Source organism: Anabrus simplex, chromosome 9 (assembly GCF_040414725.1).
Source record: "Anabrus simplex isolate iqAnaSimp1 chromosome 9, ASM4041472v1, whole genome shotgun sequence".
Taxonomy (NCBI): Eukaryota; Metazoa; Arthropoda; class Insecta; order Orthoptera; family Tettigoniidae; genus Anabrus; species Anabrus simplex.
Genome location: NC_090273.1, coordinates 6,010,995 through 6,030,867, shown reverse-complemented (window position 1 = coordinate 6,030,867; position 19,873 = coordinate 6,010,995). Strand labels below are relative to the sequence as shown.

The window sequence follows — 19,873 nt, the reverse complement described above, 5'->3', positions numbered from 1 at the left end:
GATGTTTTTCCATTATCATTCGCACTGTAAATATGAACTCTATTGTTGATCTATTCGGCCTAAAGCCATATTGTGTTTCCTCTAACTGTGTATCTATTATATCCCTCAGTCTTTTGTCTACGACTTTCTCCATTATTTTTAGCCCATGTGATAATAGGGTTATACCTCTATAATTTTCACATTTCTTCCTATTTCCTTTTTTGAACAATGGTACAATGCTTCCTTGTTGCCAGTCTTCAGGTATCCTTTCATCCACATGGCATTGAGTGCTCGGTATTGCCACTGTAGTTCAGTGCTTCCTGCTGCCTTAATCATATTAGCATTGAATTCGTCTTTTCCACTTGCTTTACCTTTGGTCATTGCTTTCACTGCCCTTTCAAGTTCCAACCATGTTATTGTGTTCTCTGAGCATGCATCCTCATTATAAAGTTTTTCAAAATACTTTGCCATCACCTTCTAAAGACCCATTTCGTCATGTACTATGGATCCATCTTCTCTCTCTAATGCCTTGATTTTTTCTTGATTTATTCTTTTCGATTTTATTACTCTGTATAATAGTTTCTGATTTCCTCGAATATCTTGCTCAATTTTGTTGGTAAACTCGCCCAACATTTCTCCTTTTCCTCGTTGATACTCCTTTTTACTTGTAGTTTCAATCTTTTGTATTCCACATGTAACCTTTCTATCCTATTCTCATCCCTCCAATACGTTTTTTGCTTTTCCTTATCCATTTCTTTCTTCACTTGTTCCTTTCTTTTATTTCCTTTTTTATTTTGTCTGTCCACTTCACCACCGTGTCTCCTTTCCCTTAACCTTTGTTTTTGTTTTCCAGCATACCTCAATTGCTGCTTCCACAAATGTCTGTCTTAAATTGTCCCACTCTTCTTCTCCACTTCGTATTTCCGTGTTAGGCAACTTCCTTTTTATACAATCTTGGAATGCCATTCTTTTATCCTCCTCCTCCAATTCCCAAATCCTGATCTTTGGTTTCTTCTCAGTACAATTTTAGGGATTTTTACTTGTTTTAATTCCACAATTAATAATCTATGATCACCTTCCATACATTCACTGAGGATTATCCTCGTATTCATGACGTATCTTCCCCATTCTGGGTCTGTTGTTATAAAATCGATGAGTGTTCCATACTGTCCATCCCAACTATATCAGCTGATATTATGGCTATCCTCTTCAAAAACCATGTGTTCTTTTTTATCAGGTTATTTCTGATACAAAAGTCCAACAGTTTCTCTCCATCTTCATTTCTATTGCCATACCCATGTTGGCCCAGCATATTCTCATATCCCATTTTATCAGTTCTTACATGAGCATTCAGATCTCCCATTATCATGATACCTTCTCCAACAATATGTGTTTCCAGATCATTGAGGAAATCTGCTTTTTCTTCTACGCTACATCCTGTCTGTGGAGCATACACCTGTCCTATCTTCAGTAGTTCCTTGTTTACATGTATGTGCATTATTATAATTCTTTCATTTACATACTCAACTTCAGCTATTGGTTCAACATTGTGATTCACTATAAATCCCACTCTTTCTTTTCTCGTTACTGTTATCCATCCAGTACAAGGTGAACCCCTTTCTTAGTTTCTTCATTCCTTTCCCTTACCATTTTACTTCACTTAATCCCAGGATGTTGAGTTTTCGTCTCTCCATTAGGTCAGTCAATTCATTTTCCTTCCCAATCATTGTTAAAAAATTTATTGTTCCAAATCGGTTTTTGTTCTCTGATCTAACACTTGCACGAACATCAGCATTACCATCGTACTGTGCAACTGTAGTCAGAGACTTGTCAATTCCATTTCCATTTTTAAACTTCCATCCGAGGCTTGTATTATAGTTAAAAGCAGGTACAAATGTACTCATCTGCTGACCTGCTAAGCCTAACGCATCTGAGGATTTTCTTTCGGTGTTTACTCCCTTAGCCTTTGAAGATCCCTCTTCTCCACAAGGCAGTGGTTTCCTCTTCTAATCTTCCTCAGAGAGGAATGGTTGCCTCATCTACCATCTTCACCATTCCGAAGGTCTCCTTCTCTGTCTTAAGATGCTGTTAAGGTCTTCACCCGTAAACCTGGGCATGGGTTCCATGTTATTCCTCTGAGACTGGGTCCCTATGTGAACTTAGCTCTCCTCCACACCAGCCTACTGATGTGGAGGATACCCACCGCGCTGCGTGGATGCACCAGACAAGAATTACTCAAGTGAAGAATAGGGTAGTTGACCCTATCTCCCTTGAGCTGGGTTAATGGTCGTGTATGATGCCACAACTATATGCATGCAACTATGCAGTAAAAGTCCTCAGTCCAGCCGAGATTCGACTCTGGACACTGACCTTTCAGCCAAGAAGCCGGAATTCCTTCTTCATGTTCGTTGTGCGGTAACAGTTGTTCTCCGTTCCGATAGGGTTGAGTGGTGACAAGCGTGTCTGGACTTCCTCCTTTGTACTTGTTGTGCAGTAACAGTTGTTCTCCGTTCCGATAGGGTTGAGTGGTGACAAGCGTGTCTGGACTTCCTCCTTTGTACTTGTTGTGCAGTAACAGTTGTTCTACCGGGCGAGTTGGCCGTGCGCGTAGAGGCGCGCGGCTGTGAGCTTGCATCCGGGAGATAGTAGGTTCGAATCCCACTATCGGCAGCCCTGAAGATGGTTTTCCGTGGTTTCCCATTTTCACCAGGCAAATGCTGGGGCTGTACCTTAATTAAGGCCACGGCCGCTTCCTTCCAACTCCCAGGCTTTTCCAATCCCATCATCGCCATAAGACCTATCTGTGTCGGTGCGACGTAAAGCCCCTAGCAAAAAAAAAAAAAAAAAAAAAAAAAAAAACCAGTTGTTCTCCGTTCCGATAGGGTTGAGTGGTGACATGCGTGTCTGGACTTCCTCCTTTGTACTTGTTGTGCAGTAACAGTTGTTCTCCGTTCCGATAGGGTTGAGTGGTGACATGCGTGTCTGGACTTCCTCCTTTGTACTTGTTGTGCAGTAACAGTTGTTCTCCGTTCCGATAGGGTTGAGTGGTGACATGCATGTCTTGACTTCCTCCTTTGTACTTGTTGTGCAGTAACAGTTGTTCTCCGTTCTGATAGGGTTGAGTGGTGACATGCATGTCTGGACTTCCTCCTTTGTACTTGTTGTGCAGTAACAGTTGTTCTTTCTCTGTTCCGATAGGGTTGAGTGGTGACATGCATGTCTGGACTTCCTCCTTTGTACTTGTTGTGCAGTAACAGTTGTTCTCCGTTCCGATAGGGTTGAGTGGTGACAAGCATGTCTGGACTTCCTCCTTTGTACTTGTTGTGCAGTAACAGTTGTTCTTTCTCTGTTCTGATAGGGTTGAGTGGTGACAAGCATGTCTGGACTTCCTCCTTCATACTCGTTGTGCAGTAACAGTTGGTCTCTGTTCCGATAGGGTTGAGTGGTGACAAGCGTGTCTGGACTTCCTCCTTCATACTTGTGCGGTATTAGCTGATCTGCACCCTCACATTATGTATACACGGAAGCAGTTCTCTTCTTAATTCCTCTGCGGGGCTGAGTGGTGGAAACGGTTGAGGTACTGGCCTTCTGACCGCAAGTTTGCAGGTTCAATCCTGCCTCGGTCCAGTGGTATTTGAAGCTACTCATTTACTGGTAAAAGAACTCCTGTGGGACTAAATTCCACCACGTGCATGTTTCTGAAACCCATAAAAGCATTTAGTGGGACGTAAAGGCAATAACAGTATTACTTAATTGCTCCAACCACTAAATCTACCCAACAAGCATTATTTGTTCCATAAGTGACAGCAAATTGTGCCTCCCAATGTTGTCGTGACAGAGTTCATCATTCCTCAATGGGATGAGGCCCGTCTTTAGGAATGGTTGAGCAGCAACTTTCGTATGTGGACCTTCCAGCCTCATGACGTGGTTATGCTCCTACTTAAAGGAGGATGATATCGGTATTGATCAGGCAGGCATTAGACTAGTGACACTGCATATGTGTTGGTGAGTTCAATAAATGGCTTGCAGCACAAAGTATCCTATTATAACTTTTTGCGAAGTAGATACATTACATTGGGGTGGTCTCAGACTTCCTCTCTGATAAAAATTGTCTATTTCATAATGCCTTTCTGTTGTCTTGTAGAGATCAGTGTTTTTTCTCTATACTTTGTAGTGTTGATAAATAAGAATTACCTTACAGGATATCGAAATGCTCAGTGTGCCTGGTTGGAGGTCCAGGGGGAAACGTTTCAACGTTCCGAAGCTGGCCGCCCGTGTCCACGGATTGCCCTCTTCTTAGTCATCTACTCCCCGAACATGAACTGTATCGACGTGTGGGGCATTCAGCAGGGGTCACGAGTGGCCAGTTTCAGTGCCGAGGACACCAGGAATGGAAGGTATCTTTCAATTTCTGTTTGTTGTAATGTGCTTTTGTTAATATGCATACATTTTACACCTAGGAAGACAGCTACTCTTGTCTTCCCATTACAGCACAAATCTGGCCAATATGGTGACGTCAACAACCTTGCTGGGACGTTGTGACAAATAACAAAGCAGATATCGTCACTCAACCAAGACTGAAAATGCAAAACAACTCCCTAAGAATTTCTGAGCCCCTAGAAGAGTCTGTAGAAAAGCCAAGAAGAGAAATCTTGGAGATCTCTTAAGACTAAGAACCAAAATTGGAATATCTAGAGTGAATTTGCTGCAGGAACCATGACTGCAGTTAAAGAAGTTAGTGGACTCTGATATAATGTGGTATCAATGACAGGTAGAGGAGTGGAGATGGTGGAGGTCCAAGAGACGAGATGGACAGGAAACTACAAAAGAAGAAATGGAGTAAGGATTGTTTTGAGCCAGGAATGGAAAATGAAAGTGCCTGAAGTGACGGGTAGAAGTAATAGATTAATTCACATTAGACTAACAGCAGAAGAACGTTTACACCACAAAGCAGGTTGTACAGAAGACAAATGAATAAACTTGTTCGAGGTATTCCAGAGTCATTTGAGCTGATATGAATGGGAGATTAGTGAGGGGGATGAAGACGGTGGATTAGGAACAAGAAATGAAGAAGGAAATAAGCCACTCAGAATGGGAGAAAGCCTGGGACTAATGTGGAGAGACACCTGGTGACTCACAAGAGTAGTGGAATGGAGAGCTTAGTGCAAAACAGGGATAGGAAGAATGTTAGGTGATCCCAGCGGGCACGAAGGGAAGACTTGTGAGCACACAAGGTTTTTCACTCTGTATTCTGGATATTCACGTACCCGCTGAGCTGAAACCAGACCTCGTCTGACCAGTACCAGTCATACAATGGCAATATTGGACATGACATGGAAAGCTGTCATTTTGCACGGATACAAGTGTAATAGCTACCGCTTTGACTCTCCAGCATTGCGGCTTTGGCCTCTGTGAGGGGCATCTTCCAGTTTTCTTGAATCTAGTCTTTCAGGTATTCAAAGCCTTTCCGGGATGAGCATATGCAAAGCGTTTTGCGGGTGGTTCCATAACTCACTTATTACAGAATTGTACAAGCATCAGACACACAATAAGAAGTGCTTGTTAAAGAGTTCTTCCTTAAAAATCATGATGAAGATTAAAAATATGGTGTGGTGATCATTAGAACAGTTTTGAGTTGGAGGCCTTTTTGTTACAATATTTTCGTGTAGTTCAACTGATAACTGTACACAGTTGGCTTAATTGTTATGTTCGGTTATAGGCTGATATACGTAAGTTGTTATTGAAATTGAACAGTCTGCTTTCTAGTCTGTTAAACGGATAATAAAAATTAAATTAAAAGATAAAAAATGGTGACTAACAGGAAACATTTAAGGTAAGTTATGATGAACGAAAATTAACCCGCTTGTATTCCCGTGTTCTCCCACAGTCGAGACACACAACGTGTTGTTAGGAGGAGTTGGAGTGGGGAAATGGGCGGAGCTTGCGGTGAGTGAAACTGAGTGTAATTCTTCTGTTCCTGTTTTTTACTACAAATAATCAGAATTAAAGTTTCCCATATTACTTTTTTTTTCATTTACCTCTTTTAAGTTGAGGGCTGGAATCTTGTGTTGATTCATACTAATGTAAAAATTCTCTGTGATGTTGAGTAGTGGACCTTTTTATTCACGTTGTAGAATTTTTAGATCTTGATCTATTGTGGTATAATTATGATTATGGTCTTTGTGATGGTTACTAACGGCGCAGAAACAATTATATTCTAAAGCATTCCTGCCAGTTTGTCCGAGATACGTTGAACTGCATCCCTGGCATTCCAGTTTATATATTCTAGAAATCGTGTATTTACTGTGTGAGAGTTAAATACTATTTTTTTTCATTAGTGTTGCTGGTTTTGAAAACAATTTTTAGGTTAATTTTTTTAGGACGTTAGTGATTATATGTACAGTAGAACTACGGCATATAATGAGAACCTCGTTATACCGACAGTGATTTGCTGTCCCTTCAAAATTCCTATATTAAATGGTGTATTATCCTTTGGTTACAGCGAGAGACCTATCACTGACGCATCCGTTATTACGAGCCGATTAAGAGCGCGCTATTTTTTCCGTTACTGATATTTATGCACCCCAGTGATTATGTTGCATGCAATTGATTATCTTCAGTATCGTTTCCTCACTGTGTCCTTTAGCGAATTCTCTCGTCGACATCGCCATGTCGGAGTCGATTAGTAATACCTGTCGACTGCTGTTCTGTAAAGAAAATTTGAAATGAAAGAGAACATATTTTCGTAATGAATGTGTAAATAACGTGTCTGATAACAGTTCTTACCTCGTTAAAAATAAAGGCTGACTAAACGATCCCTTAATTTTAATGCTATATATTGCAAATAAGTATAAATGGGATACACGATATGGCAGAGTACTGGTACATCACTGATTTCAGAGGTTAGTTTATATTTTCTCATGTCTGGTTAAATTACAGAAAGGTTTAATCATGTAAATTTATAGCAAGAAGGTTATCGATTCTCTACTGACACTGGAAGTATGTTTTCATCATACATATAGTACGGTTAAGTTAGGATAGGTGATGCTGTTGAATAAGGAAACTAATAAATTGTGATCGATCATTTTGGTATGGTATAGTATTCTTACTATGAGCAAATGCGTGCTCTCTCGTCGACATTCGAAGGCGGTGTTGGAGTCGATTAGTAATAGCCAACGACTGCTGTTCTCTAAAGAAAATTCAAAATGAAAGAGGGTAACAAGTTTTCGTAATAAATGTGTAAATAACGTGGCCGATAGCAGTTGTTAACTCGTTAAACATACCGGCTGAAGTAAACAATCTCTTAATTTTAATGTTATATACTGAAATTAAGTAAAAATGTGATACACCTCAAGATATGGCAGAGTACTAGTACATCACTGATTTCAGAGTATAGTTCATATTTCTCGCGTCTAGTTAAATTTTGGATAGGCTATTCTCATGTAAATTTTTAGCGAGAATAACTCATTTCTCTACATGAGTTTCAAATATGTTTTCATAACACATACGGTTAAGTTAGGTGACGCCATTTGAAGAAGAAAACTTGGCAGTGTACCGTATTTCTCCGAATCCAAGACTTTTTTTCCTCAGAATCTCATGCGAAAAATCAAGGGTTGTCTTGCATTCGCGGCCTAACAGTAATGAATACCATTGGCAACTACCGCGGTAACCACGCTGCTTCTTTTCACATGTGCACGCACACACAAAATTTGTTGACAATAAACGACCGCCTTTTTATTATACATTGCTAGCCGTGACAACCGATTGTAAAGTGCCTGTGTGTAACGTCACTGTATTTCGGGAAATAGTGAAGAGAGAATGACATTCTATTAGCCTCTACAGAAACATTTCTCAAATCTGCAGAATGGTATCAAAACATGCGAGCCTTCGAGTTCTTAGAAAGGCCACAGCTACTCAGTGGGAGAGTTATAACGTGTCTACTGTACCTGACTCTTAGTAAAATTAAGTTGTATAGACAGGAGGAATATTTTCATGATGGATAGTCGTAAAGATACATGGAACAGGTATTGCTGGCAAATTTTCAACGGGTTCTCATCATTATTATGATGCCAATTTTAAGTTAATGGTTATTAAACACTCCATTATTATTATTATTATTATTATTATTATTATTATTATTATTATTATTCATCATTTCCCTTTATCCAGCTGCAGCCGGGTAGGGGCAAATATGGTTCCTCTCCACTTTCTTCGGTCTTTCCACCACTCCTCCTCCAACACTGTGTCCCAGTCCAGGTTTCTTTCTATAATGCTGCGTTGGATGGTATCCTTCCATCTCAATCGTGGTCGTCCACGGCCTCTCCTTCCTTGGATTTGCATTTCCATCACCTTTTTTGGCATTCTTTCGTCGCTCATTCGCTTTATGTGCCCAAACCATCTTAGTCAGTTCTTCTCTATTCTATCATTCATTTTTTCCACTCCAATTTCTTTCCGGATTTTCTCATTCATTATTTTGTCTCTTCTACTCTTCTGTATCATACTCCTCAAGAATTTCATTTCGGCTGCCTGTATTCGACTCTCATTATTATTATTATTATTATTATTATTATTATTATTATTATTATTATTATTATTATTATAAATCTACTCATTCGGGACAAATATTTCAGGTTCGCTATGGGAATCAACATCTATATCATCTGATAGCCAGACAGGCATAATTTTTTTGATAATAAGACAGTCTCTCATAGTGTATTGGCACTGCCGGTGGCTCCAGGTAGCCATGCATCTTGGTAGGTGTGCTATTTACCAACAGATGAGCCCAACTTAGCACACTGGGGCAAAACGCTTGCAACCAGGAACAAGTTAGCTGGAAAATTTATAATGTCCGGTAATGGACCATTTATATTGGTATTATAAATTTACTCATTCGGGACAAATATTTCAGGTTCCCTATGGGAATCAACATCTATATTAAACACTCGGAAATTTAGAATAATTGTGCAGCCGCAAGAAAATATGGCACAGGCCTAACTAAAGCAATATTTGGCGTCAGCGTGAAGACAAAGATAGCTAAAAAACTGTGTTGTGTACCAAAAATGCATTCAGTGGTCCACAACAAGGACGCTTTAAAGAAGTTGAAAATGAATTGTGAGGTATATGCATGAAAAACACAAGGGCGGAATGGCCATACCATGGCGCAATAAACTCGTTCATTGACCTTCAGTATCCGCGGTTAGGCCTATATGTCGCTAGCTGCTGAAGTTTGGCCGAACACGGCAAGTGAGACGTGCGTGTAGTGGTAGCCGGTTATATCTGACGCTGAGTAAAAGTACCATAACAGTTTTATAGACAGCAAGAATATTTTCCTGACGGATCGCCGTATATTAGAGGCGCATGGAATAGGTATTGCCTGCAAATTTTCAAAGTTCTCTTCGTTATTATTATGCCAATTTTAAGTTAATGGTCATTAAACCCACGGAAATAAAGAATAAGTGTGCAGCCGCAAATAAATGCGGTGTAACGAAGGCCAAAGTTCGGCATCTAAAAATAGTCTAAAAATGCGTACTCTACAACAAAGGCATTCATATGATTTTACTTAGCACTTTTTGAGCCTGATTTAAATTTACATTTTTTGAAGGAAAAAGTGGGGTTCATCTTGGACTCGGAGAAATACGGTACTGTAATTTTTCAGAATGAAATTAAACATACACTTTCACGTAGTACTGGATTTTGAAAAATAACAAACAAGTAAGCCGTAATGTGGATATCATCCGCGGAAACGCAAGGTTTGAACAAACTGTTTGCCAGTTCATACCGATTTTAATGTGTATGGGGGGTTTACTGACTTTTATACAAAAATCCGATATAACGACAATCCGCTATAGCGAGTAGATTTTCCACTGTTGTGAATTCTCGCTATAACAGACTTCTACTCTATATTATTATTATTATATTACTATTACTAAATCTGAATATGGCATATTTTTCTTTACTTTTTGACTCTTTCGTCAAAGTGGTTGTGGGTTTGTTTGTATGTTTACTAATTAGCTTATTTATAAACTTTGTGTTAAATCCATTGCTCAAGGCTACTTCACAGTTGGTCTTGATTTCTTTTTTTCAAATTCTTCTTTGAGAGGAGTATTTTTTAAGCTCTTTCTACTATGCTATTGTAGGCAGCTTGTTTGTGAGCTTCAGGATGTATTCTTTGAAATTTGCAAAAAATATGTAAAGACATAACATTTCTTAAGAGATATCTTAATAATGATGACACCTAAATTCCTAAAGTTCAATAAAAAGACGCACAGGAACACCTCAAAAACTAGATTCACTCAATTAACGCGTTGGGTGCCACGTGCCGCCATATGGCGTCACGTTGGTTTTCAAATTTGAGATGGCGTGATGCCATATGGCGGCACACCGTTCTTGAAATCAGAGTTGGCATGACGCCACATGGCGGCACAGTTGAGTTTCAGGTGGTGCGTCGTAGACAATCAGCTGTGACATCTATGCGCGTAAAATTGGTACTACGTGAAGGGCGAACTTCAGGGTCTATTCCAGCTATGTATTTTTACTGTATGCCACCATGTGGCGCCACAGTATTCTTCCGAAGCCACTGACTGGCCAGTGGTCATTGTCACAGGTGAAAGCGCGCCAGGCATTGTTTATTCCTCGTTTATGTACGTATTATCACTCAGTTTATATAGTTGTGCAAAAATATAAAAAATGGAAGATATTGGTAATAATCTTACGAGGGAACACATACATGTGTTACACTCGGATTCAGTTGAAATTTGGTAGGAATATTCGTGGGAGGCAGTAGAATGCTAAGGTGAAAATTGCATGTACCCAGCACGAGTTTAAACGCCAAAATTGAACAAATAAATAGTCATAAAATTAGAAGAGCCGCGGGAGTATCGGGGTTTGGCGGAGTGGTAGGGAGGAGCGGAGGAGCGGACATGAACCAACCAGGTTGCGTCGAGCTGCGCCAGCAGCCAGGTAGCATATAGTTAGCGCGTTCCCCTTAACTTCCCGATCAGATGTGCTAAACGTAAATATGAAAACAGCACATGAAACAAGTGTACAAAGGATGATGTTTGAACAACGATGCCAATAAGGTTTGAAAAATTACAATGAGTAACAAGAACTCGGGCGTGCCGAGACGCATATTTTCGTTGTTTAGAGTTATCAGAAAACTGTTCACAACAATATGTAATGTAATATAAGTACTTGTTTTGCATTTTACTAGGGTTTTCATAAATATTGCGTTAATTTGAATTAGCAAATAAATATCCCGTATTTGAAATTCGTATTGCACATTCCATGTCAAAAAATTCTGTGACACCATATGGCTTCACGCTATATTTTATCTTTGCTAAAAATTGATGTGACACCATATGGCGTCACACATGACCATGGTATGGTGAGATAAAATTCACTTAGTACTGTAACCTGACAAACCCCAGTCAGATATTATTATTATTGTCAGATATTATTATTATTATTATTGTCATTATTATTATTATTATTATTATTATTATTATTATTATTATTATTATTATTATTATTATTATTATTATTATTATTATTTATTCATGTGTATATTTCATTTATGTGTGTATTTAGCCGTCGCGGCTTAGTAACTCTTTTTGGAACTCTCGTTATTATGGATACTCTCTATATTTTATTTGGGACTAGTGTGTTTCGATCACTCAGTTTATCTCCCGGTTGTGTACGTGACGAGTCTCCGAGCGGGGGTTTACGTGTTGACGGAGCTGAGGTGGAAAATTCCAGGAACTGGGCTATTTTAAGATGCTGTTGTGTTGGCTTGGGCTAGTGTGGTGCAAGCACGCGTCGAGAGTTGGAAGTTGCAGCTTGCAGTGTGCAGATGTGATGCTGGTGGTAATCGGAGAGGTGTTTTGTACGAGTTGTGGGAAGATGTCCCATGCCATGTTGGGAGTTCGAGATCTGCTGTTGAAGGAACCAGGGAGAAAGATGCTGGAGTGTAACAACATTCTATGGCTATGAATGTTAGCCATATATAATTCTACGGAGAGTCTACGTAAGGTAACGTGTTGGGCCTTTTCAAACTATACCAACGCCATCAGCAAAGTGGAGTCCATTCTTGAAAAATGAGTCATGACTGCGTGTGAATATTTTGCGTTGCGGAATAAACTGAGTACCAGTTATTGAGAGAGAGTTATTTCATAAATTAAGACATTTATTATTTATATCAATATTCTCTTTATTTTGTTATATATGTTCAAGGGTGTATCACGACGAGCTCTGCTCGGATTTCTAGGTAAATACAGGTTTAATTGACTAAGTATATTGTATGAGATTAATATATATTCTGTTTAATTTCTATGGGTGGGGGAAATTACCAGATGGACTCCTTTTCCAATATTAATTTTTTAGGTATCAAGTGATTCAGATCTCCTTGTCACAAGGCAACGACCCTGAAGATGAGTTTCAACAGCCGGCAAAGTTTAAGAATTATTTATTTGTATATTTATGGCTCCCAAATTTCAATGTCGCTAGCAACGTGGGGCAAGACTGATCTGAGTCACGATAGGGTATGCACACAGAAATGGTATAGTTGCTCTCAGATTTCATGATATGTACAGTTGTTGTGGAGATTTCTTGTTCGCTGTGGAGTGTATAATATGTCTTGTGGAAATTTTGCGTATGTGGGAAACGCAAGGTGATGAGTTGGACGAGAGAAAATATTAATCTGTTAAAATTAAGAAATAAGAGTGTGGAAAGGAAAGTGCATATTAATTGTAGTACAGGGGGAGCAAACTATACCGTTGACATGATTAATTCAGAGAGTGAAGCCACAATGGGCGATAATAATTTAAATGTTGTGTTAGATTCGATGGTAACCGGGGACAATGCTTCATCATCTCTATCAGAGCAGAGTAGCGATAATAGTGACCAGCAGCTAGACCAATTAGTTCATATTTTGAGTGAATTTACTAATAGCATTTGAAAGTAATCGTAGGAATGGGAATGACTATAGCAGAAGGGATCAGGGTAATGGGAATAGGCAGGAAGAAACCAGGATTAATTTCAGGAATCAAGATAGTAGGAATTTTAATTCTAGTAATCAGTCTAGGGATTTGAATGATAGGGAAAGAGATAGGATTATGGCTGGGAAGTATAAGGGTAATGAGGGTATTTCTCGTACGGAGTATTTTCTTGTGCACATGGCTATTAGTCAGAACTTAGAAGAGAGTTTGCCAGAGCAGGATATTGTTAGGAGGATGGCTAGACATTTTATTGAAGATATTCAGTTGGCCATGTGCATCCAGCAGGTTAAGACCATTAAGGGAATGGAAGGGCTGTTGCAACGTTTCGATTCTTTGGGTAGGCAGGTAGGACATAGGAGTGTGGGGGAAAATAATCACAGGAGATGAAGTATTGTTGCGAGTGCCTCACCCATCTAACGCTGAGGATAAGACCATGTCTAAGTTTTTTCAATTGTTTAAGGGTCCTTTTATTGTTGCGAGAAGGATAGGGAGGTGTGCATATTCCTTAATTGATGCTAATAGGAAATGTATTGGAACTTATAATGTGTTCAATTTGAGGAGATACCATCGGGATCCCTAATGTTGTATATTGTATATTTGATGGGTAGTTTGAGGAGCTGTCTTTGGGCCATCAGCCACCTGATTTGTGTTGTTTTGCCAACATTTGCATCTGTTGGAAAACAAAGGGGGAGTATTGTAACCTGACAAACCCCGGTCAGATATTATTATTATTATTATTGTCATTATTATTATTATTATTATTATTATTTATTCATGTGTATATTTCATTTATGTGTGTATTTAGCCGTCGCGGCTTAGTAACTCTTTTTGGAACTCTCGTTATTATGGATACTCTCTATATTTTATTTGGGACTAGTGTGTTTCGATCACTCAGTTTATCTCCCGGTTGTGTACGTGACGAGTCTCCGAGCGGGGGTTTACGTGTTGACGGAGCTGAGGTGGAAAATTCCAGGAACTTGGCTATTTTAAGATGCTGTTGTGTTGGCTTGGGCTAGTGTGGTGCAAGCACGCGTCGAGAGTTGGAAGTTGCAGCTTGCAGTGTGCAGATGTGATACTGGTGGTAATCGGAGAGGTGTTTTGTACGAGTTGTGGGAAGATGTCCCATGCCATGTTGGGAGTTCGAGATCTGCTGTTGAAGGAACCAGGGAGAAAGATGCTGGAGTGTAACAACATTCTATGGCTATGAATGTTAGCCATATATAATTCTACGGAGAGTCTACGTAAGGTAACGTGTTGGGCCTTTTCAAACTATACCAACGCCATCAGCAAAGTGGAGTCCATTCTTGAAAAATGAGTCATGACTGCGTGTGAATATTTTGCGTTGCGGAATAAACTGAGTACCAGTTATTGAGAGAGAGAGTTATTTCATAAATTAAGACATTTATTATTTATATCAATATTCTCTTTATTTTGTTATATATGTTCAAGGGTGTATCACGACGAGCTCTGCTCGGATTTCTAGGTAAATACAGGTTTAATTGACTAAGTATATTGTATGAGATTAATATATATTCTGTTTAATTTCTATGGGTGGGGGAAATTACCAGATGGACTCCTTTTCCAATGTTAATTTTTTAGGTATCAAGTGATTCAGATCTCCTTGTCACAAGGCAACGACCCTGAAGATGAGTTTCAACAGCCGGCAAAGTTTAAGAATTATTTATTTGTATATTTATGGCTCCCAAATTCCATTAGTCATTATTATTTATATTTAATAGGGAGATTTCAGTACATCATATAAATACATCCCAAGGTTATATAAACAGACTACAACGCGTACAATTGCTTTGGCACCAGCGGAATGCAATTAAAAAACATGCCTGGCACCAGTGGAATAGTGTGCTACAATCGGCTCGGCACTCAACGTGTTAAAGACAGATAAGGTTTGGATGCGGGAGGAGATCTAGTTTTTACATAAAACGTTGATTTTGAACAACAGACTTTATGACGCCCACTTGGAAATGACCCGCAATTTTAGCCCCATTAGAATGGAATTCACTATAAAAACTCATTACAAATAAGCTAGAGAACACACTATCCAGTAAGCAAACTACGTTAGACAAGAAATGGAACTCGCTCATAAAGTCGAAAAAACAGAACACATAAAACTTAGTCAATTTAACCAACACAACTGAACCCAACATTGAATCCGAAGGTTTTCATCCACCTGTTATGAACTTGAGTAAAGTAAGTCTTAGCAAGGACGACCTTGACATTCTGAGTAGTGGACCCAAACATAATTGGCCCACCACCTCCAAACATGACAGTTTAATTACTACTTTAGTAGAGAGAGAAATGGCAGTCAACAAATTACCCTTAGATAAACAGGGAGAGATAAAATACGTTATAAAAAAGAAACTTTTGTCTTATCATAAACAAGTATTTAATCAGAACACAGACCGATCCACTAATATGACTTAAAAAGTCAAAGAAAAATTCAAAGTTAGTGATCTGATAGCAACTAAATCTCATAAAGGGAATGCAATAGTAATCGTGGAGAAGAACTATTATATTAATAAAACACATTCATTTTAGCGTAATTAAGAAGGATCCCATAAATAAGTTACAAACAGAATTTAAATCAATTCTCAAGAATAGTATCTTCCTTTTCAATGAATTTGCAAGTCAATTTTAGGGGCAGCGTGATGTACAAATGATCTCATTTTATTCAAGAATTCTTTAGTACACATTATCACTATCAAGTGAATACTACGATAAAGAACTCCATAGAACTTGGAAAATTCTAAATTCCCATGGTGGGAATTAGATATTTTTCACCAATAGAGCATGTCAAAAACATATCAGATGTAGGGCTTTTCAGGCGTTTGCTCTATTAACCAGCGTTTCGTCTTAGGTCTGACACTAGACATGTCTATGTAAATTTTCATCTTAATTGGATGTAAATTATTGTAGTATTGACTAGGAGGATAGTCAACATAATTTTGTACAATTTTGTAAGAAGTTCTAACGAGATTTATAGTCTGTAATAACTCAAACTCTGTATGTATTTTTCCAAAATAAAAATTCTTTCTTCCAGTGAGTACACTATGCTTCATTTGTACTCATTGCTCAATTATCATTAATCACCACCTGCAAAAAAACAGAAAAACGTAAGTTTGACTTTGTTTGTGTAACTTTTTGATGAGCCTGTATTTATCTATTGTGTGCTCATATTCATGCCTTGAACTAGTTTTCCTTGTGTTTTTCAGGCTCATGTATGTAGGCTATGGTTTCATGGGTATGGACAGCAGTCCCTTGAGGGATGGCAACCGCAGTCAGTTCCCGTGTGTCTTCATGGACCCTACTGGTTGTTTGAAGGAGATCGTGGTTCCTTTTCACTTCGCCCTCAGGTGATTGACCATGGACTATGTTATCTACACATTTACGAAATGTGGGTGCATGATGTCCTGAGAGGCTCGGGGCAGTTAGCCGATGCACTATAGAAATATACCAAAAGGTCTATTATAAATTTTCACTTGATACAAAAAAATGAGATTTTGACAATAGAGATGAAATTTCACGCTTTACGAACCTCTTTTACTAATGCATATGGTGCATGAATATATCAAAATATTAGAATTTTACTACTTTTGTGTCATTTACAATGAAAGCTAAACCTTGGTCACCAAGATATGAACATTAATGCTATTAATATTATCTTTTATTAGTTTAAACAAGGAGACTGCCAGATTCTTGTTGAGAATCGTTGATTTTGTTGTGCTGTCGACAGCCTGCAATGTTCTGATGTCTTAACCCATGTACGCCTAACGTTGCGTACGTGCAAAGGCACGTCGATGCTTGTTTCGTTCAATATACGAAGCTGTTTTCCGCTAAGAGAATGAAAATTATGCATGTAATCTATGAAGGGAAGTGTTGTGCTTTGTTTCTGGTCTGTTAACCAATAGTCACTGCTCGATTGTTGACAAGGAATATGTTTGAAGTTCGTTGCGTTTTCCAGCTGTCCCATATCGTTTTATGACCTGACAAAAAAATTGAAGCACCCGGAAAGGAAGGAGGAAACTAAGTGAAAGGGTGTGTGATGTTATTACGAAGAACTTGGCAGTACAAGCCAAGGCAAGCGGGCCCACATCCTTGGTACTGGCACTGGGATGGAGGTGAGACACGTGTCATGTTCTAACACATAGCGTTCCCTCAATCACTACCCTCGCACCACGATGCTATGGAGGCAATTATACTCGCAGCCGATGGTCATCTGGAGTAGTGCAGAACGCATTGCGATGCTATTCATCGGCAGTGCGTGGTTCTCCACTCCAAAGGCAGCAGTCTGTGTTGTAGCGTTAACGGCAGCCTACTAGTCTCCGATGGCACAGAATGTTGCAGGCAATCCATTACTCGTTCTCAGATGGCAGGCGCGGATGTGCTTGGTGCACAGTACGGCGATCCTTCCTTGTGGCTGACTGGAACCTTGATAACGAGTATGCCTGCCCTCATGTTTCCGTGCAGTCCAACGTCTGACTACTGTCTCATTCGGCCAGCCGGCCAAATGGAGACCCTTTTCAAACTCCGTCAGGTGCTGATAACGCTGTCTCACACGAGTGTCCTTAACAGTGTTAGCTCAACATCCGACGCTGTCATACCCTACCAGGCCAACACTATTGCACTCTGCTGGCCGTTCTACCGTTCATAGAGAATTGCAACTACCCGCTGATGGTGTGTACATCCGACCATTTCTTCTGAGTGCTTCAATTCTCTTTTCAGGCAGTGCAATTAACCTCTATTAGGAAATCCAGCACGATTCCTTGTTCAGTGCATAATTCATGGCTGAGTGAGACTTTCCTGGCGCTGCATATTCACAATGCTAGGTGGATCCGTTGTCAGATCAGTTCCTTATCTTTGAATTTGGTATTGAATGGTTTGTTATTCAAATAACAATCTTTCATTGCTGAACATATAATTCAAACTCATATACCTGTTTTGTGATGTTGATGATAATGATAATAATAATAAATAATAATAGTAATAAGATCGATAAAAGGTCTAATGGGTGGGTATTTTCAACAGAACAAAGGAAGGCAGCATCTTTCAGAATGAAAAAATATTGGGTTGATAGGAAATCAAGAAATCCTTTTTATAATTGACTAGAGTGGCCCAATGTAGACCATAAAATGTAAATAATAATAATAATAATAATAATAATAATAATAATAATAATAATAATAATAATAATAATAATAATAATAATAATCATCGTCGTCAGTGTCCCAGGTATGCTTGATTGGCCTATACTGCTCTCCTCTGTTTATGTTACCTTGTTCTTCCTCCAGTGTCTGGTGATGGTGGTGGTGGTGGTGGTGGTGGTGGTGGTGGTTCAACTGGTTAACCATCCTCTCCTTCCCCTAGCTGTGATGTCCATCGAGCAGGTTCTAGATCTTACAACTTCTTGTGAAGTGCACTTACATTATTCATCTCGTGTCTCAGCCACCGTAGATCTGTCTGATAGAGCTTCCTGAGTCTGTTCCTCTTTTCTTAACTTCGCCTCTGTTGCCAGCAGTCTTGCTGAGGATGCATCATTGATTTTTTTATTTTTTATTTAGTAGTAATCAGATACAGGTACAAAAAAGTCTGATTGCATAACAACATAAAATGTGAACAATGAGAGATAACAAACAAAACTTAATACTGAAGAATTCTTTAGAAAATACAAAAAAAAAAAAAAGGTAGGCCTATAATCATTAGCAATGTTCCTGCCCAGTTGTCAACAGAGAATCTACAGAGTTTACTCTGTAATTAGTACACATTTCAGTTTTGTTTGGAGATATCATAGAGAATTAAGATATCGTTGTTGGAAGCCAGTAGAATATGGAATGTTAGGTACACATGAGGAACATGTAGTAGTCTGGTTTGGATTCTGTGAAGGCTATGCCGAAAGTTTTTAGCAGCACGTAAACCATAATTCTGAGAACAATGGGATATTTTTCATTTGAAAGGGCGATGTTTCTCAACCTTGGAACATGTGCGCGCAACCCCTGCCAGCGGTGGTTTCTCCACAGCGCGGGAAGAAAGCACAGGCAGTGCTGAGTCAGACACGGTGCAAGATGGATCTGTCACGCTACAATTTTCGCGCAATGATTTTTTATGATTATAAAAAGGGTGTCAGTGACAAAGAATGCCATTCGTCTTTGCTGCGTGTATTTGGTGAGGCTTACCCTTCTAGAGCCACTGTTGGAAATTGGTTTCGCGAGTTTTCAAGGGGTCGGCAGTCAGTTTAAGATCAACCTCATCCCGGTCGTCCAGCAACAGCCGTGACTCGGAAAAACATTGATCCTGTGAGGAAAATTATTAAAGAAGATCGACATCTTACATTTAGTCACATTGAAGGGACCCTAGATATTGGATCAGCAGCAGCAGGGACCATCGTTCTCAGTTACTTAGGCCTTACCAAAAGATGTGCCCGTTGGGTGCCACATTTCTTGACTGAAAGCCAAAGGGAGGCGAGAGTGGATTGGTGTCGTTACATGCTAGAAAAATTCAATGGAGGGAAGTCCCAAGACACCTACAATATCGTCACTGGTGATGAAACATGGGTTTACCATTATGACCCTGAAACGAAAACTGTCTTCTGTGTGGTACTTTCCAGGGGAGAAACCACCCACAAAAGTATGACGAAGTCTGAGCTCCGGAAAGAAGATGGTGGTAACTTTTTTTTTTTTACGAAAATGGGGCATCTCACCTCTGTGACCTTGGACACATGTTGTACAGTCAATATCCCCTTTATTCGTCTGACCTGGCCCCATGTGACCTTTGTTCTCTAAGACCAAGGAAAAAATTTGTGGGCAGTGGTTTTCGTCAGATGAAGAAGCCATTGCAGCGTGCGAGAGTGCACTAAGTGACATCCTGAAAGAAGCTTGGACTGAGAAGTT

General features: G+C 39.4%; 1 protein-coding gene across 2 annotated transcripts in view; it reads left to right on the top strand.

The window, feature by feature from the left end:
• The window catches only part of Rab3-GAP (Rab3 GTPase activating protein), a 461,679-nt gene that overhangs the window by 107,548 nt on the left and 334,258 nt on the right, over window positions 1–19,873 (top strand). For both annotated transcript variants that reach the window (XM_067153758.2, XM_067153757.2), the window contains exons 8-9: window positions 4,181–4,376; window positions 16,202–16,342. In XM_067153758.2, coding sequence (XP_067009859.2) covers window positions 4,181–4,376; window positions 16,202–16,342 — 337 coding nt within the window. The remainder of the gene's footprint in view (window positions 1–4,180; window positions 4,377–16,201; window positions 16,343–19,873) is intronic.